Here is a 15,960-nt window from a genome sequence, read left to right as displayed (position 1 = left end):
GATGTTGTTTTTTAAAGTAATATATATAAATATTTTTGAATTATTTAAGCTAGACTTTCCAAACATGTCTTTCCTGTTCATAGTTCTTTAATTTTTTTATCCTCTGCACTTTATATTTTTATATTTATCAATATGTATGTACTTATTTATGTTCATACTTTACAGTGAATTTACCTTATATTCATGTATATTTTATAGTGAACTTAAATGGTATATGTTAGTTCCCATCAAGTGATGTAATAGCAGATAAGCAGTACTATGTTTTATGAAAAGTTTAAAACAAACAAATATAATTATAGAATTTGATTAAATATATTGACAAATAAGTGTTTATGTTTATTTTTCATAGGTTTCAGTTACACTGGAAACTTTCCAGGATTTGTCTTTACCTATTCCAGGTAAGGAAGATCTTGCTAAGCTGCATTCTGCAAATCATCAGACCTCTCTTGTCAAGGCAGGATCTTGTGGTGAAGCATATGCTCCTCAAGGCTGGATCGCATTTTTTGTGGAATATTTCAAAAGGTTAGTTGTTTTCTTTCTATTACTTCAGTAATTCTTCTGCACTGATGTTTCTGCTATAACAGCAGAACAATTGCTGTTTTTCTATCAATGATATTTCAGGTTTGTTGTCTCATGTGTCCCTAGCTGGTTTTGGGGTCCAACAGTAACCTTACAAGATTGTCTTGCTGCCTTTTTTGCTAGAGATGAATTGAAAGGTAAGAGATTCATATCGAATATCAAATTCTAATTTAGCTACTATGTGTAGCTTATTGTTTTGAATCAGGTTTCACATTTAACAGAGCAGAAAGCATATTAGAGTTTTCTCCACAATATCTTTGTTGAAATTGAATTGAGAAATATTTTCAAGGACAAACATTCAGAAAACATTGTTACAAAAGATTAACTTTTGATCCATAGTATGGATTTTCAATTAAAAACAATTTCCCAATTCACAAGGACAAGTATTTTATAAAATGCTAGGATCAATTTACTATATTGCAAAATCAAACATGTTTAGTGTGGGTTAAAGATAATTTTCTATATTTTTAAAATAATGTTTGTTCTTCTTTACAATGTCTGCAGGTGACAATATGTACAGTTGTGAAAAATGTAAAAAGTAAGTGATCTACATTTAAACTATCTATCTATCTATCTATCTATCTATCTATCTATCTGTCTGTATAATTTCTATATTTTTCTACCCTTTTTCATTAATAAAGCTATTGAAACCAGGAATATGATGTAATGTATGAAATATACACAGGCACAGTTCAGCTGGCAAAATAGGACTTTTGTATGAACCATTTTGACTTAATATTTGTTTAAAAATAGTTTTCAGTATTCATTGTCTTCTTAAGCTTGCTTGAAAAACTGCCTAACACCCTTGAAACCTAATGAAAGATGCTTAGGATTAATTTGCCTCCAGCAAACAGGAATAGTTTCATGCCAAATGCTACAGCCTTATCTGAGCTATGCATGTAACCATCTAGACTAAACATAGGCATCATTTAGACTTGCCACTTGTTTGAACATTAGCAGTTACTGTTTTATTTTATATTTCACCACTCGTATGGTGCCTCAACGTAATATGACTCTAACTACTAAGATTATTTTCTATTAAGCAAAAAATAATTAGTAAAAGTATAAAAGGGCGGGATCAGCAGTAAATACAAGATAAGCAACAGGGAAGAATAACTAAACAAACATTTTCCCAACCAAAACCCAATAGGATGCAACCGTGCAAAACTTGGGGGGAATGCTGTTCTGCAGGACAACCCAGCTACTTAGGTGTGTTTCTTAGGCTCCCAAGAAGATACCAGTTTACAACTGGGACTTATCAACTCACTCAAATCTAAGTGGTCAAGTGGAAACAACAGGAGAAAGACAGTCCTCTAGGAAACTAGACTAAACTGAACAGCTATACAGGTAACCTACAACACCAAGCCTACCAGAGCTATGTGAATAAAATAAGAAGTGCCCATAGTTGCATGGCTCATTCTGGACCAGTTGTAAATTCTGAGTGGTCTACAAAGATAACCTCATGAGTGATTGTGAGGACTCTTCACCAAGGTAGTGATACAATTGGCAAACAAGAAACCTTTGTGCAAAGGTGCTTCTGATTTCAGCTGCCATCTGCTGAATGAATAAGAACTGCATACCAGTTCTGTTTGGGCCACTGTAGAGCAGTAGAGAAATAACTTTTAAAAAATTGAATACAAGAGCAGTTATTTAAAAGCCAGGTAGCTTTTCAAAGAAGGAGGCATTAAGAAAGAAACTTAGGATTGCCTTGTCTGATTCTTTAAGGTGTAAGAGGAGAAGTGAGAGGAATTTTGTCAGACTTTCAAGAGCCTGTTATTATACCCTATCACTATAGAGGTCCAGTAGTGCTTGAGGAGCCTGTTTCTTAGCCTGTCCAAGCTTGAAAAAGGTACCAAATGACAAGAGTGGTACTGCATACTTACTTCTTGTTAATAAGTCAGAATTCAGTAAAATCTTAACAATACACTAAAAAAACCACTTTAGATTCCGGGTTAACACTTTTAATTCAGAGTTACAGCCATATATTCTCCATCAGAACTACTTTGGTTTAGTGATTTAGGCACTGGGCTAGAGAGCAGGACACTGAATTCAAGCCCTATTTCTGGCCATGAAAGCCAGGCAGGTGACCTCAGCCCAACCCATCTCACAGGGTTGTTGTGGGGAAAACAGGAGGAGGAAGGTATGTTGGATATGTTTGCTGCCTTCAGCTATTTGTAAAGGCGGGAAATAAATAGTTGGAAAGAAAAGGATTTCATTGTCATTATTATAATATAGATTATAGTTGGTTGCACAGTATTTTTATATTTGGTATATTTGTCCACCTTCAAACTAAGGACCTGGGATAGGCAGATGTTATTTAATGATATTGAAGGTATTGTTGCAGGATATAAACTGTTCCAATAAAGCTGCCTTGTGCAATAGACTGGTGGTGTCAAAGTGATGCTCCTGATGTTTTGGAATTGCACAACAATTATATTATTATTATTGAGTTTAGTACTTTATCAAAATATATGTTGGATTTTTATATATAAGTTATGTTTATTTTTTATATTGGTATGAAAACTGGAAAAAATGTAGATTTCTAATTCCATTCCATTTTTTTCTGGCCAGCATTTCTAAAATAGTAAAGCTAGAATTTTTGTAACATTGTGGTCAATATTTTTTACAATGTCATTAAATGTGAACTTTACTTCAGGTTAAGAAATGGAGTAAAATTCTGCAAAGTTCAACACTTCCCTGAGGTAATGTGCTTTGTTTTGCTGGATAAAAATGTCCTCTCCCCTCCTTTTTGTAATAAATCAGTGTTAACATAAGAACAAATTACTTCATGTAACATGACTTGTATTCAGTTCTATTTCTTCATTTTCCAAGATGAATCTTTTAACAATTTAACAGATAACAGTCAAACTAATCAATTTCTCCTGTATGTTGTCATGGTCCCTATCCTGAATTTCATTTTCTGTCAGAATGTGTAGCTGCTTCAATCTAAGGTTGTTTTTTTAGTCACAATTTTAAGAACTAACAAGATTCATGAAAGGTGATAACACAAGAATTCTAGCAAGTGTAGTATTTTTCTTTTATAGCTCAGGTGATGCTATGGCTAAGATTTTCTAGGTCTTTTTCTCATAACCTTAGGATGCACTGGAAAGGTGATTCATTGATAATGGGGAAGGGTGAAGCTGATTATTTACAAAAGTCACCTGAAGCTCTATCAGTCTTGAGAATCAATTGTTACATTCTACACAACTATTTTAGATAGTTAGGACTAGTGTGTTTTAAGCTGTTCACTTACAATGTTTAAATTTAATGAGACATTGCCTCAGCTCAGCTCCACCATGCATGCGTGTGTGCCTCCCGCCAGCCAGCTGGTCTTTGGGTCTCTGCCATGCATGTGCAGGGGGTGGGGTGCATGCTGGGGGTAGGGTGCATGCGTGGGGGTGCAGCACATGCACAGGATGCACGCACATGTGCGGGGCATACATTGCATTGGTGATGCGTGTAAGTGCACTTTGGGCACTCGGGGCCAAAAAGGTTAGCTATCACTGGTCTAGTCTAATTTGTTTCCTGGTCATTGCGCTCATATAATTTTCTTGGAAGTGTGCTTTTCCATTGCCAGACTGTCCCCCATCCAAATACTAATTAGGGCTGGTCCTACTTAGCTTCTAAGATCAGCAAAGGTCAGCTGAATATTTGCAGGCTCTTGAGCATTACCTAATAACTGAAATAATTCAGGATAAAATATTACCGATAATTAAGATCACTTGGGATCAGTATAATACTTTTTGGACAGATTCCACAATTTGAAAGTTATCTGGAAGATTAGAATTATTTTGGAGGTTTTTTTTAAACATATCTTTTCCTAAGGAAATATAAACAACAATATTATTCTGTAAATGATATATTTGAACTTCTGACATGCATACACATTAACAACATGTCATGTCAGTGTAGTTTCCCTTTAGCGATGTTTTTGTAGAAAAGTGCCAAGCGTAATAATAATTGTTGTTGCCATGTTGTTCACATTTTTTTTCAGATCACAACCTGCATTAGTGCTGAGTAACATGTCAGAGACCCCAACCAAATCAATATTCTTAAAAAGACATACTAGTAAAGAATATCTGCCAAAGAATTTGAGGCACAAATATAGATGATTGCTAGCTGTATCATATAGTAGCTATGGTGTAATTGTGATATCATAAATCACTTTCAAATGGAGCAGTAAAAACAACCTCACTACTAAGTACTGGGAGCAAAGGAGCAAAATTGGAGGTTGCAGAAATTTGTTTCATTATCCTCATTCCTAAAGAAATCACAGTGTGCTATAGAATAATGCGATTAAATAAAAGTTTCGGTGGTAATTTCATTTTCATTGAGGAAATAAAAAACTCATTAGCTGCTTAATAAGAAATCTGTTGCTTATATTAAAATAAAAGATAAACATCAGTTTTCAAATAAGCCTGTCGATTGTTTTACACAGATTTTATGTATTCATCTCAAAAGATTCAGACACGATCTTATGTTTTCTACAAAAATTGGAACTCATGTATCCTTTCCTTTGGAAGGACTTGATCTTCAACCTTTTCTTGCTAAAGACAGTCCTGCTCAAATAGCAGTTTATGACCTTTTGTCTGTCATCTGCCACCATGGAACTGCTATTAGTGAGTATACATAATCTGTTTTTGTAGTCTATGTTTATGGTATGTTACATCATTATGCAGCTGATGTAAAAATGTTATTACATTAATCTGTACCAATCTGCTTTTCCTGCAATTTTAAAACAAAAAAACTTCTTAATTTGTTCTTTAATTTAGATGGGCATTATACAGCTTATTGTCGAAATAATTTAAATAATCGATGGTATGAATTTGATGATCAAAGTGTCACAGAAGTAACAGAATCAACTATCCAAAATGCAGAAGCTTATGTCCTCTTCTACAGGTAAGAAAGCAAGTTTGAAGTTGCAAAACAATGGCTAGATGCAGAGGTTGTCGTTGTCAGCGAAAGTATTGTTTGAGCAGAGTTTTACTTAGTCAATGCTAAGGAAAGGGAAGAAAAAAAAGGAAAACACTACTGCAAATTTTCCTTCTGGACTTCCAACTTGTAAAATTCTTTCTGGCTTGTTGATGACAGAACTAAAGAAAGAGAGTATCTACAAAAACATTCTTCTCTCTTTTGCAAGGAAGCTTTTTTTAAAAAAACTGATACAAGTCTGTTATTCATAACAAACAGTTAAAAAAAACACCAGGATAGTCATTCCCAATTGTTAGAGGCTTTATTAGTTTTAATAAAAACTCAATATTGCTTTTTTCAAAGTGCTTCTTTGCAGGAATTAACATATTTTTCTGGTTCTAAAGAATAGCTGTGAGTTTATCTTACCATGAACTCAAATATTTTGAAGATATCAAGATTTGAAGTACCTTTGCTTTTTTAAATTGAAAATTAGCACATAGTATGCAATCTTAATATTTTTAGTCATACAGATTAATTAGTCATTAACTAATGTTAATATATTGCCTCTTTTCAAAAGAAAAAGTAACGAAGAAGCTAAAAAAAAGAGAGAGAGAGTGTCAAGCCTTAATGTTATGGAACCAAGCCTCCTTCAATTTTATATTTCACGCTTATGGCTGAATAAATTCAGAACTTTTGCTGAACCAGGACCTATTTCAAATAATGATTTTCTCTGCATCCATGGAGGTGAGACTGAGGTCATATAAAACTATTCTCCTATGAAGATAACATTTTATCTTATTATCTGGAACAATAAATCCTACTGTTTCCTGTAACTTTTGAGTTTTTGACCATTTTTGCCACCCTATGTATTTTTGTCCTTACATCTTTTAATTTGAATTTTTATTCAATTAAACGAGAATTTCACTCTGTAGTCAGTTAATTTCTTTTCTGATTATCCAGATCACAGCCTGAAATTTTCTTATGTAGAATCCATTTCTTCAAATGTAAAGCTAACGGGTTCATTATTAAAATTATAGATACAAACTTTGGATAACTTACTAGTTGAAAGTAAAAAATATGTATGTCCTTAATTACTACTCATGACTTGTTAGGCTACAGTTTAATTCTATAGTAAGATAAATTAGATTGCACCTATCTTTGGGGTAGAAACTAAGAAGCTTTAATATAAAACAGTAGGAAGTTGTTTCTTTCACAGATATTTTATATTTTTACTGCTGCTGAAAAACTGCATTACTTCAAGGTTTCTACTCTCTTTAACTAAATCATATTTAATTTTTTAAAACTATTTTTCCATAGGAGTTTCACCACACAAAGCTTCTTTTATAGAAGATCTCGTTGTAATGCTTCCTCAGAACATATGGGATAATTTGTACAGCAGGTAAACTTAATTGTGAAACATATTACATTTGATGTCTGATTTTATTATGCCAAAAAATAATTATCAAAGAGAAGGTAATTGGAAAATCTGCATATAATGTAGTACAGAACATAATACTGAATCCTGTGGTGGACTGGCACTTTCTAAGCCTCTTTAATCTCACAAAACATCTATAAACAGAAGGCAAAAATATTATTTTCATTTATTTTCTTGCATGCGTGCACCTCTACTACCTGACTGATAGTATGTGAACTGGCATGATACAAGAATGATTCAGGATTAGGGAAAGAAAAACCAATTAATTTCACTTTGTTTCTAAATACAAATGCATCTGCTGGCTCAAACAGCAATCTGTAAATAAATAATTAGGTATTATAGCTGCATTAGTTTTGTGTTGCTGTTTTCAATAGAACATTTCTGTCCCCAATAAGTGTTTAGATTTACTCCACTGTAGTTTAATTCAAGCTCTGATCTATGCATGGCTAGGTTTTCTTTAAAATGCACCTCTTAATTGCATTTGGAGAATTTATTTTAAAAATCAGAAATAACAGAAACTTTTAGTGTAGTAGAGTGCCTTAATATAGTACTTTTTTTAGTTTAGTTTACTTTATTGTCATTGCACCTTGTATAATGAAACCAAACACCATCTTCAGTGCACATCATGACCATAAAAATAAACACAAACACACATCCTTCAAACTCCACACATTGAATTGAAAACCTTCTACACCACACCAACACTGCACTATACAGTAGAATTCAAAAGAGCTACTGCCCTTCTCTATAATCAATTCTTTATAGGCACTAATTCAAACATACATACTCTTGCAGTATTTTAAAAGTACTATACTCTCCTCCAAAATGGATGTGATATTTATGTGTAGATAAAATAGGCATTACAAAGTAGAGGCTTAATATTATACTTGTTTTAAAGAATTAAATACTTTTTCTTGCTGACAGACTTTCAAACGTATAATTAAGCACTCTCACACACATTTTCCCAAGAATAAATGTATTAAATATTAAAATATTAAATACAATTCTGAGTATGTGAGGGATTGCTGTAAATCCTATATATAAATGTTAATGTGCACAGAGGGAAAAGTGATAAACTGTTTTCTGAAGAGGATAAAAGTTGTGTATTGTGAAAGTAACAATTCTGAATTGATATTTTTTTAATACTAATGAGTCTTGCATTTTCTGAATCCTTTAAAAAGTTTATAGATTTATCATGGCAGAAAAATAGTATATCAGCAAAAATTTTACATTGCAATTATTTCTTTCATTTCAATGAGTAGACAAAAATTATTATAAAATACTGTATGTTTCAAACTTTTTAAGTCAAAATATGTATAACAAAAGATTCTGTTATATCAAGCAACAAAGAAACAGTACAATGAAAAATGTATTAGAAAGCAGAATAAAAACAAAAATACTGTTTTATATGTGATCTCAGCAAAAGTGAATAGTAAGAACCACACTTATTTCTAAGTTAGGTGTAAAAAAGTTCACATTTTGATATATCAGAGTTTGAGAATAATAGATATACCATGTGCAATTAATTCAGATATGTGTTACTTATTTCTATTAAAAGTAAAAAAAATGTGAACAAAAAAAGAGTTGCTTCCTCAATAGAGTGTTTGATTCTATAAAACCTAATAAATGGGGATTTATTTAATAATTTATTATCACAGGTATGGTGGAGGACCAGCAGTTAATCATCTATATGTATGTTACACCTGTCAAATGGAAACAGAGAAAATAGAAAAAAGACGGAAGGCAGAACTGGAAATGTTTATTCGGGTAAGTATGTTCTTTCTATTTTGTTAAATTATGTATTTGTTTGAGTTACAAATATTTACAATCAATAGCTTTTAACTTGAGACATTGTGAGCTACATATAGAACATTTTTATTAATTTCACACATTTTCTTTGCCCCAAAGAGTCTGATTGGGGATCAGAGGTATTGAGAGCTTCTTCAAAACAATGTGGTGATATATGGACTTTAAAAGGGAAAATAAAATACATATGCTACCTCAGTTTTTCCACTAGTAAGACCCTTCAAGGACAAAGTTCCATTACAAATAGAAAAAACTGAATATCCAAACTAAGCTTAATATTTTGAAATTATTCAAATTATCCAAAATAATTCATAATTATTCTTGCTAATAAAAATATAAATTTAATATTTTCTTAGCATCCATTTTGGCATGTCATAATAGAGAATTTCAGAACTGAGAAAAAATAACAGAAAATTTCATTTATAATCTGTGAAGAACAACTTCTTACTGAAAAGGAAATGGTTATTACAGGACAAAGCATTACACAGGATGTGTAAAAAGCCACAATATGAAATTTTCAGGGGCTAGGAATGTTTTTAAAAAGATGTATATAAAAATAATTTACTTTCAATGATATATTTTCTAAGCATAATGAATATTATTAGAGCTTATACAGATAGTGGTGCTTAAATTTGTGAACTCTTGAATTTTAGGAAATCTGTTTAAAAAAAGATTTTAGGCCATATTTTGCAGAAATTCAAAAGGGTTCATGAACTTTTAAGCAACATTGTATTGCCTAAGTTTTAATGATAAATAGATAATCCCTTTAAAAAATATTTTTATTGTTTTTGTATCACAAATTCCATTTTTATATTGAACAGTGTGTTTTTTAGGTATCCAGTGTTGAAATATAAGCATCATCATAATCATTATAATCATGTACATACATATATTAGATGATATCAATCATTATTAAAAAATATACTATCTCCTATAACATGGATTAGATAGCCATCAATATATTTACAAGTCAGTTTTTCTTTCCCATGTAGTCTATATTTTGACATAAATCCATTCGTCTAACCTCTATATCTATCAACGAGCCATTTGTAAAAAAATTCCCATGTTATAAAATACTCAGTGTCTTGTGTTTCCTTAAATTTTAGAGTTAATCTATCCATTTCTGCGCATTATAGTATTTTTTTTATTATATTATAATCTGTAGGGGTTTCTTTGTTTTTCTAGTATTGTGCGTATACATTCCTGGCTGCTGTTAGAATATGTAGAAGTAAATATGTATTACCTTTATTATAATTTTCTGGTAGCATGCCCAGCAGGAATATCTCAGGTTTCAAATCTGTGTGTTATTTTGTCATAGTTTCCAGCCATATGCAAATTTTCTTCCAATACTTTTTGTTTTGCTTTTGGACACGTCCACCATATATGGTAATATGAACCTGGTATTTGGTTACATTCAGTGATGGGATTCAGATTTTTTTACTACCGGTTCTGTGGGCATGGCTTGGTGGGCGTGGTGTGGCTTGGTGGGCGTGGCAGGGGAAGGTTACTGCAAAATCCCATTCCCTCCCCACCCCACTAACCTGCATTCCAGCTCCATTCTCCTGTGCAGGGCAACAAAAGAAGACCCAGACGATCAGCTGGGACTCTGGAGGCAAAGAAGATGGGGGTGGGGCCAGACAGAGGTGGTATTTGCCAGTTCTTTGAACTACTCAAAATTTCCGCTACTGGTTCTCCAGAACTGGTCAGAACTTGCTGAATACCACCTCTGGTTACATTTCCAACATTTCAGATTTATTTCTATACATATTCGCTATTCTTGCAGGTGAAAAGTGCCATCTATAAAACATTTGATAGAGATTTTCTTTATACGCTGTTGATATTGTAAGCTTATAGTTTCTATTCCATAATTTCTGCCACTTGTCCAATTCTATTGCATAGCCAAAATTCTTAGCCAAAATTATCAAGGTTTTTTACTTGTTCTTTCTCCAATCTAATAGTTAATAAGTAATTATATATCCTCTTATTTAATTTTTCATCTGTTCCCATTAAAATCTGATCTAGCTCATTTGGTTCCTTATAAAACCCAAACTCCTTCCGATCTTTTTCATATCTGGATTGTATCTGTAATTGTAGCCACCAGGATGGGTCAATCCCTAGTCTATTTAGTTTTTGTTTTATTTTTAGTTTTCCCCTTTCATTTAGTATGTCCTTGTATCTTATGATTTTATCCATATTTGTAACATTAGGATATATCCATTCCTCCATTATAGATAACCAAACTGGCACTTTCAGGTAGTGTTGCTCTTTGATTTTGGTCCATACTAGCAATAATGCATTCCTAATGTAATGCCTCTGGAATTATCCTCATACCATAAAAAAGTTATGTCATCCCAATTGCAGATCATGAACCTCCAGTGCTAATAACCTTGTATTCCTCAAATTAATCCACTCTTTTGCCCATGTAAATGCCGATGTTTGATAGTATAGCTTCCAATCCGGAAGGCCAAAACCTCTTCTTCTTCTAGCATCTTATAGTATTTTTAATTTTATTCTTGCTTTTTTACCTTGCCATACAAATTTTAATATCATCTTTAGTTCTTCAAAATATTGTTTCCCCAGCTTTATTCGGATTGTCTGAAACAGGTACAGTAATCTCGGTAGGATATTCATCTTAATTGTAGCTATTCTACCTAATAGAGACAATTGTAGGTTTTTCCAATTTTCCAAATCTGTTTTGTGTTTTCAGTTTATCTGATTTGATAAAGATACATAGATAATCCTTGACCATTGGGTCATTGTTTCAGAGATTATTTCCTTCTTTAAAATTCAGGAGATATTCAAAGTATCTGCCTTGAAAGTAGCCCATGTGGAACTGAAATTAGCAAATTTTGAAAAACCGTTTTATGACATACAAATTATCCTAAAACATTTTGTGACATAATACATTCCATGTGGTCAACTCCTGATACAGTCAAGTAATTTCAGTTCCACGTGAGTTCCAGATTTTGGACACATTCTTTAAGGTAGGCCATTCAAGTTACCTTGATTAAAAAACTGTTGGTTTATGATGCACTGTGTCACCCAGCTAAAGATTACACATAGATGTTTAGTAGTGTAATTGACAAACCATGATTAGCTAGGTCATCCTTCCAGAAATATTTCCTTGAAAGGTTAATCAATGCCTTCAACAGTGACAGAACTCCTAATGTACTGCCTTTATTGGAAAAGTTGAGATTCCTTCAGAAATGTATCTGCCTAAAAATAGCCTGTGTTAAACTGTATAGCACAGCTAAACATCAACATAGGAAATGTTTTATGAGTTTGTATTATGCCAAAACTATTTTATTATTATGATGTCATAAAATATTTTATACAATTTGCAAAATTGCTTTTGTTTTATTCATGTCTTTTTAAAAATCATAATACTGAACATTGATCCAACACTTTTTAAGCATTTAATTTGTGAATAAGCACTATTTGTAATTTTGGAGAGTTGAGGACAGTAACAGTGAATCTGAGACAGTTATGTTAGGCTTGTTCACATCTGCTTTTAGAATTTTCTTTCTGTCTCTTAGTTGAACAGAGCATTCCAAGAGGAGGAATCTCCATCTATATTCTATTGCATCAGTATGCAATGGTTCAGAGAATGGGAAGCGTTTGTGAAGGGCAAGGATAACGGTGAGTATTTTCCTAATTCAGAGACTGCAAGAACATGCTATATTAAGATCACATGGTTTTAATTAGGTAGTAAATAACTGCAGTAAAATCATGGGGCAGTACAATGAATTCTGCAGATGTTAAATAAAATAGAACAGCACCCAATAAGAGTATATGACAACTATGCATATGGATAAAGTCCTATTGGATTTGCAGTTTAGGAAGCCTTGGTAAATGGTTTAATGGGTGGATTTCTTTCAATTACAAACATTTTTCAAATTTGTATGCAGCTGTTTCAAATTGTACACCCGATTGAAATATGCATTTTGCTACGTTTTATTATGTGGAGTTTTTAAATAATTTATAAAATATGAGAGGAATTTTCTTTGGGGCTTTTTTTTGTTTAAATAGTATTATCTCACATTGTAACATTTATTTCATTAGATCCTCCAGGTCCCATTGACAATACCAAGATTGGTGTCAGTAAATGTGGTTCGCTTGTTCTAAAACAAGGTATGAATACACTGATAATAGTTCTCTGCATGAAAATTTAACAGTGGTCATGTTCATTTATGGTTGTTTTGTGTATGATCTCTACATTTTTCCTATGTGATTAACAGTTCCATAAACAAATAAGCCCCATCTATTCTCAAAAGTATAGAATATAGAGAAAGCTCCACATTGGGGATGGGAAATTCAAACAAAATTCAAACAAAAAAAGGAAGATGTCAGCTTATTTTCCAAAGCACCAGAAGACAAGACAAGAAATAGTGGATGGAAACTAACCAAGGAGACAAGCAACCTGGAATTAAGGAGAAATCTAACAGTGAGAAAAATTAACCAGTAGAACAGCTTGCCTTTAGAAGTTGTGGTTGCTTCATCATTTGAGGTTTTTAAGGAAACACGTGACAGCCAATTGTCTGAAATCATATAGGGTCTTCTGCTTGAGCAGAGGGTTGGGCTAGAAACCTCCAAGGTCCCCTCCAGCTCTATTCTGACTGATTGATTGTATTTATTGCTTCTCCAGTTAGCTTCTCATATAGATTCACTATATCCCACTCCATAATATAATATAATATAATACATAATATAGAAAAAAGAAATTACATTATTCTCTAGCCTTCAGCTATAATTAAAATGTTTTTAAATACTGCTGCATCAACAAGCTTATATTGTAATCTAGTTGTATTAATTACTAAATAGGAGCAGTCCTTGAAATTTGTACGTGACAAAAATCTTGTATTTGACACTTGTTATTGCTGTTAAAAAGGAACTCTGAATTTGTTTCTAAAAGTCTATGTGGCTTTGTCATTTGTCGCTATAGTGATTTTCTGAACATACTTTTTTTTGTTTAAAAATATGGACATTTCTACCTTTATGGTGCAGAAACTAAACATTGAAAATCTGAACAGGTATTTTAAAATGTGTGAAAGAAATTAAGTTCCCTTTACATAATTACTCACAAAGACAAAATAACATCAAACGGTAGGTAATAGGTTGAGCTGTATCATCTATATCACATCAGTTACAGATCAATCCAGATAATACTAAACTTCTTAAACCTGAGTTTTTTATATTATTTATAAATACTGAAGTGCTTTCCAGATTTAATCTTTTAAAATGTCCGGTAAACTTTATGGAAATATGTGTGTCTTTTAGGAGCTGATTCTGGACAGATTTCAGAAGAAACATGGAATTTTCTACAGTCAATCTATGGAGGAGGCCCAGAAATCATACTGCGACCACCTGTTGCTCAAAGTGAATCTGAATCATTACAGACTGAAGATAAAGTAGAATTAGAAACACATAGACTGTAGCCATCAAATCAAGGAATGAATTCTTACAACATACCTTCCACTTAGCAACATACATTCCCAAGATTTTTCAAGTTGCTATTTTTATCTTTATTTTTTTCTGTGAAATGACAGAATGGTAGAAATTTTATCTATGGAAAGTGAATTGAAACACATATTGGCCAGTGACCGTAATCAAGAACTGAACTGAGATTGTAACCTCTAATATACACATTATAAATATTAGAACTTTTCAAAGAGACTTTGGAATTGTGATCTTATTCTACATCATTGTATATATATATATATGTAAAGTTTATGCATTATAAACATAATTGGTCTTTTCACTATAACTATAAACTAACAGGATGTCTCCAAGTTTTATCAAGACAAGTTGTCAAGTTGTCAACATTTGATGGAAAGGTGGCATTAGTTAGCAATTAATAGAAATTATAAATGTTGTATGAAAACTCAGGAATAGTAATGTTTTCCTTGTGTGTATCAGATATGTAAACAGTTCAGATGAATCACTGTTTCAGTCAACAAATATAAATAATCTATGTACTGTTTAAATTCTCTAATATGTTTTTGCTGTATATAAATTATTCTCAATAACATATGTAACTGAACAGATCTATAATCTCTAGGAATATGTGATTTTAAGAGCATGAAAGGTACATTAATTGCTCATGCAATTTAGGACATTTATAGTTTTTTTTTAAAATTCAATGCATTAAGAGTTCCACATGGAGAAAATTTATAGTAATGCAGTGCTCATTGGCATGATATATGATGTCAGATGTTGAATTGAATGCATTCAACAAGATTGCAAAACATTCTAGATTATTCATATTGAAATGTTGAATGTCATCCAGATGATTTTTTTTCTGAATATTGCCACGATATAGATAATATAAAATGCTAGTTTAATAAAGTCATTTTTAAAATCGCATAAAGTGTTTGAACTTCAAATCAAATAAAGATATGTATCACAGATTCATCCCACTGAAGAGAAATTAAAGAATGGAAGACAAAATTCGTTTTGACTGGAAAACCCTTTTAAAAAAAATCACCTTTGTATAGAAATTGTTCATAAGGTATAAAATCAGAAAAAGAGAAAAACTTGTTTTGTTAAATTGATCTTATGCATGAAAAGGAATGCTTTCATTTACAAATGATTACAGGAAAAATAGAGTGAAACATAAAAAGTTTACCAAATCTAATATTATTTTTCAATTTAAACTATTAACTTGTACTATTAGAGCTGAGATGCATAGTGGGTACAAATATTGTAAGGTTAGCTCTTACAATATTACTCTTACAGCAATACTATTCATCCCTGATAGGAACTAATGTTACATGTTCGCATATAAACTTTATTTCAGAAGTTACAAAAAGAAGAAAAAGTCTTGTGCTTTCATTCTTCTCCTTCCATTCCATAGACACCCATGTTTTAAACATAAATACAATCATTTTGAATGGGAAGAATAAAAATTATAGCATTTAATGTTGATTGTGGCAAAACAATCTTTGCTGAATATATCTTGCCATAACTGGTCATAATTTTAAACAAGTTTTACATGATGCAAATGCAATCATTTGTCCTTAAGTACATACAACTTTGCAAACAATATTAGTAATATTTTTGAAGACCTACAGTCATCAGGGCTGTGCTTTGGGTGCAAGCAAACAAATACAGCTTCTGCTTTCAATATTCAAACAGCTTTTCCGTAATGTAAATCCATTGCTGAGAATGGGTAAAGGGATACTCTGTGATGGACTGTGCCTACAAAGGAGGTGGTGGTGTGGTGGACTATA

The 15,960-nt window shown here is 32.1% G+C and overlaps 1 protein-coding gene across 4 annotated transcripts in view; it reads left to right on the top strand.

Moving 5' to 3' along the window:
* The window catches only part of USP33 (ubiquitin specific peptidase 33), a 43,024-nt gene extending 27,490 nt beyond the window's left edge, over nt 1-15,534 (top strand). For 2 of the 4 annotated variants that reach the window (XM_087960499.1, XM_026679320.2), the window contains exons 12-23: nt 350-522; nt 646-716; nt 1,084-1,117; nt 3,236-3,281; nt 5,018-5,198; nt 5,352-5,478; nt 6,068-6,234; nt 6,808-6,889; nt 8,584-8,692; nt 12,268-12,370; nt 12,794-12,862; nt 14,009-15,534. In XM_087960499.1, the coding sequence (XP_087816625.1) occupies nt 350-522; nt 646-716; nt 1,084-1,117; nt 3,236-3,281; nt 5,018-5,198; nt 5,352-5,478; nt 6,068-6,234; nt 6,808-6,889; nt 8,584-8,692; nt 12,268-12,370; nt 12,794-12,862; nt 14,009-14,166 (1,320 nt within the window). In that variant the 3' untranslated portion in view covers nt 14,167-15,534. Of the gene's footprint in view, nt 1-349; nt 523-621; nt 717-1,083; nt 1,118-3,235; nt 3,282-5,017; nt 5,199-5,351; nt 5,479-6,067; nt 6,235-6,807; nt 6,890-8,583; nt 8,693-12,267; nt 12,371-12,793; nt 12,863-14,008 lie in introns of all 4 variants that reach the window. The other 2 variants (XM_087960498.1, XM_026679318.2) reach the window with 1 other exon arrangement.
* Nucleotides 15,535-15,960: the final 426 nt, after the last annotated feature.

The sequence above is a fragment of the Notechis scutatus genome, chromosome 3 (genome assembly GCF_049901735.1).
Source record: "Notechis scutatus isolate UNSWTSFEM ecotype Mainland chromosome 3, rNotScu1.2, whole genome shotgun sequence".
Taxonomy (NCBI): domain Eukaryota; kingdom Metazoa; phylum Chordata; class Lepidosauria; order Squamata; family Elapidae; genus Notechis; species Notechis scutatus.
Note: the sequence above shows the minus strand (reverse complement) of the source record. Positions and strands in the feature narration are given on the sequence as shown.